The 3,343-nt window shown below is 38.6% G+C and overlaps 1 protein-coding gene across 3 annotated transcripts in view; it reads right to left on the bottom strand.

The window, feature by feature from the left end:
- RADX (RPA1 related single stranded DNA binding protein, X-linked) overlaps positions 1–2,660 on the bottom strand; it is a 63,868-nt gene extending 61,208 nt beyond the window's left edge. For all 3 annotated transcript variants that reach the window (XM_039878948.1, XM_039878947.1, XM_039878946.1), the window contains exon 1: positions 1,841–2,660. In XM_039878948.1, the coding sequence (XP_039734882.1) occupies positions 1,841–2,483 (643 nt within the window). In that variant the 5' untranslated portion in view covers positions 2,484–2,660. The remainder of the gene's footprint in view (positions 1–1,840) is intronic.
- Positions 2,661–3,343: the final 683 nt, after the last annotated feature.

Consider the following 3,343-nt stretch of genomic DNA (forward strand, 5'->3'; position numbering starts at 1 on the left):
AGAAGATGATTTGTCAATATCCATTAAATAAAAATAAAATCAAACAGAAAATTAATAAAGAAATAACATCCTTAAAAATTCAAATACTCTTTAAACCAGCAATTTCACTTCTAGAAATCCAACCATTCAAGAGAAATACTTAAACATAGTGAACAAATATGTGCATATCCTAATGATGTTTAGCCCTGGATCTAACACAGATAAACAGTAACTGCCTAAAATTATGAATTACCTATTCACATGGGAATGATTATATAAATCATCATACGTCCATACCATGGATGAGTGAATGAACATTAAAGATGCTTAAGATAAGTGGAAAAAGCAAATCATGCAACACCATATAATTCATTTTTTTCAAATATACAACAAACGGCTGACAGTTTGTTGGAGTTTTGAGAAGAAAGCTGAAGGCATAGGAGAAGGTAAAAGGGATCTTTCACTCCACCCCAATATTTTATTATTAAAAATTTCAAACAGCAATCCTGAAAGAACACCATTATATTCACTTCTAAATTTCGTCATCAAAATTTTACTATACTTGGGTCTTACATTTTTAATACAATTCACTTTTCTAAACTTTTGGATTTTTTAGCACATGGACATTGCTTTTTGTAATAAAAATATGGTTTCAATAATGAATAGATATTACTTTCATAATCCGAAAAAATAAAAAAAAATATTTTTACGATTATTCCCCTCTTAATTCTTCTAGAGCACCAAATTTTCATTTATATATTCAATTCTAAAAATAGAAATGATCAGCGCATAGAGTAGTAATGCACTGCTGTCTTATTCTGCACTTGAAATAAAAAAATCATTCCATTATTTCGTCCCTGAAATTATTATCTTTTTTAAAGCATATATTATTTAAATCATCCTTCGCTTACACATCTCTATAACATCTTTTTCCCCTTACGACTGGATATTATTTTAATTGCATATTTTTGACTCAGTTATCTTCATTTTCAAGTTTGTTGCTTTTACATGTCATAGTAAGATTATTTATACTCTAGAATTATGACTGCAATGTTTAAAAAAACCCCGAAAAGCAGTAATTGTAGAAAATTATCTTTCTCCCACCAGCACTTTCACTTTATTTTTCGCATTTTATTTCTTCCCCACTTCATACACATACATGCCTATAGTACTATCATTCCCCTGATCCCATTTCTTGATAGGCAAAATATATTTTAGAGCAGTTGCTGATGACTAGCTGGCATTTTCAGGTTAACTTCCTACTTCTGATACAGAAAAATTGAACTCAGATCAGTATTGACAGGTAATAAGAAACAAAAAGATTAGAATTCCAAGCCTTCCCACAACATCATCCATTCAAATAGTTATATTTACATAACTGCTACACTCAGACATAAAAATGGCGTTTCATTAATATAAATTATTAAGGAATAAATCACAAAACATCCTTTTTTGAATGAAGGTTAAAACACGCAAACCCACAAATGTTTATAACTTTTACGCGGATTTCAAACCTATACACTCTTCAACCAACACAGAAAGTATTATTTCCACAACTGAAATAGGAATGAAATTAAGACTAATTCCACTGAAGTAAAAAGTAATACTGACTACAACACCAGTATGTTTGCCAGATAAAATTTAAGATGTATTCAGATCCTTTCTGAATGGCCACTTTATACATTTAAAGCAAGACACGGGCTGTGCAAATTTTATTAAGTGAGAATCTCTGTCACTCGTGAAAAATTGTCTACTATCATTCCTAATGAACAATACCAAAGCATTTTCGTTTCCTTTCCCATTATCGCAAGCTCCCCCAAACTATTTTTTAATCCCTCCGTCTTTCCCTCCAATTACTTACTATTGAAATTGTGTTCCTCAGGTTGCTTGTTGGTTAACCAGATATCTCCATACGGATCTTCATTATTCCACAGGGCCAGGTAGTGACTCTTCCCGCCCCTTAAAGGCCTCTCTGGTATCTCCTCGTGCGCACTATTTCTGAAGGGAGTTTCTACAGAAATAGTGTCCAAAGTCCCCCCACAGTGGACGTTATCTATGCACAGGATTCCCTGGCCTAACCTTTTCTCGTTGTAAAGACACGAGACTCTGAAAATTTTCATTTCTATGCCAACTTTAAGAATATTCTTATATACGAGAAAGTTCAGGCTGGGGTCTAGGTAGCACTTCTCCTGGTACACCCCGTCCGAGATCGTCACGTCATAGCAGTAAAAGGGAGGTTTGGGTATCCTGTCGCGTGGCTCATCCTCTAAAAGGTACCTTTGGACCGCCAGCACAGCGACAGGCACCACCTCCGAGGGGGTGACCGACTGGAGAGGTGAGTCCGTTATTTGCTCAAGAACCTTTTGGATCCAGGACGTGGGCCCTTGGGTCCTGGCCCTTCTGATCACTTCTCCCGGGACTCCAGTCTGATTTCTCTCAGGGTTCGGCAGGTTCAGCCCAGCACGTGAGGGGCCGGCCTGAGGCTGCTCTAACTCACCAGACATTGCGACGATATTGCGTAGCCTCTTCACTCCCAAAAGCTAGTGTGCCCCGTCCAAAACTGAGAAACTACGAAACCGCGCGTGCTCGAGTGGCGAACGCTAGTCAACTCCCGCGGACTAGAAAGACTCGGTTCCTATCCAGGCTGCAATGAGTTTCCGCGCGCGCGCTTCAGCTCTCTCGCCCCGCCCCCCGCTTGGCGCTCTTCAGACGCGGTTACTAAGCATCGCACACGTGGTTACGTAGCAGGTTCTCGGACGGGTGCTAGCGGGTTTGCCAGGGAAGGAATAAGGGGAAAAGCCTTGGTTGCCATGGTTCCCAAAGTGCAACAAGAGGGAGGGGGAGGAGCACTCGTAGCTCTTCTAAAGAGGAGAGTGCCGAGAGGCAATGGAAAAGAGAAAGTGACTGGAAGCGGAATGCAAGTAATCATAGCTTGGGGGTTTTGGGGGTTTGGGGAGTTTTGGCCTCGGACCAGCAACAGGAAGTAAATAAGAGTTGGTTTATATACATGACTATGATAACATAGATCTCCTGTAGTATAGACGAAACCAGACAATATATGCACAGCCTTCAGGACAGTCCCTAGAACAAAAAGTACCCCATAAACGTTAGTAGTGATTGCTGTTAGCATTAGCATAACTGTAGTGGTGGCTCCCTGAGTGCAGGGTGGGTGAATTAGTGATTAACTGCAAATGAAAACAGAAAATTATAGAAACTGGCTTGGTAAAGAGCTGCCTTTAGATTATACTTCTTAAAATGTATTTATGTTTTATATAATACCTGGCTTAACATAAAACTCGGATATAGAATTTCAGAAACTACGTTTCTAAATTGTAAGGAATGCATATGGAATGAATGTAAAGTG

This window comes from Pteropus medius, unplaced genomic scaffold (assembly GCF_902729225.1).
Source record: "Pteropus medius unplaced genomic scaffold, Ma_sr-lr_union100, whole genome shotgun sequence".
NCBI classification, from domain to species: Eukaryota; Metazoa; Chordata; class Mammalia; order Chiroptera; family Pteropodidae; genus Pteropus; species Pteropus medius.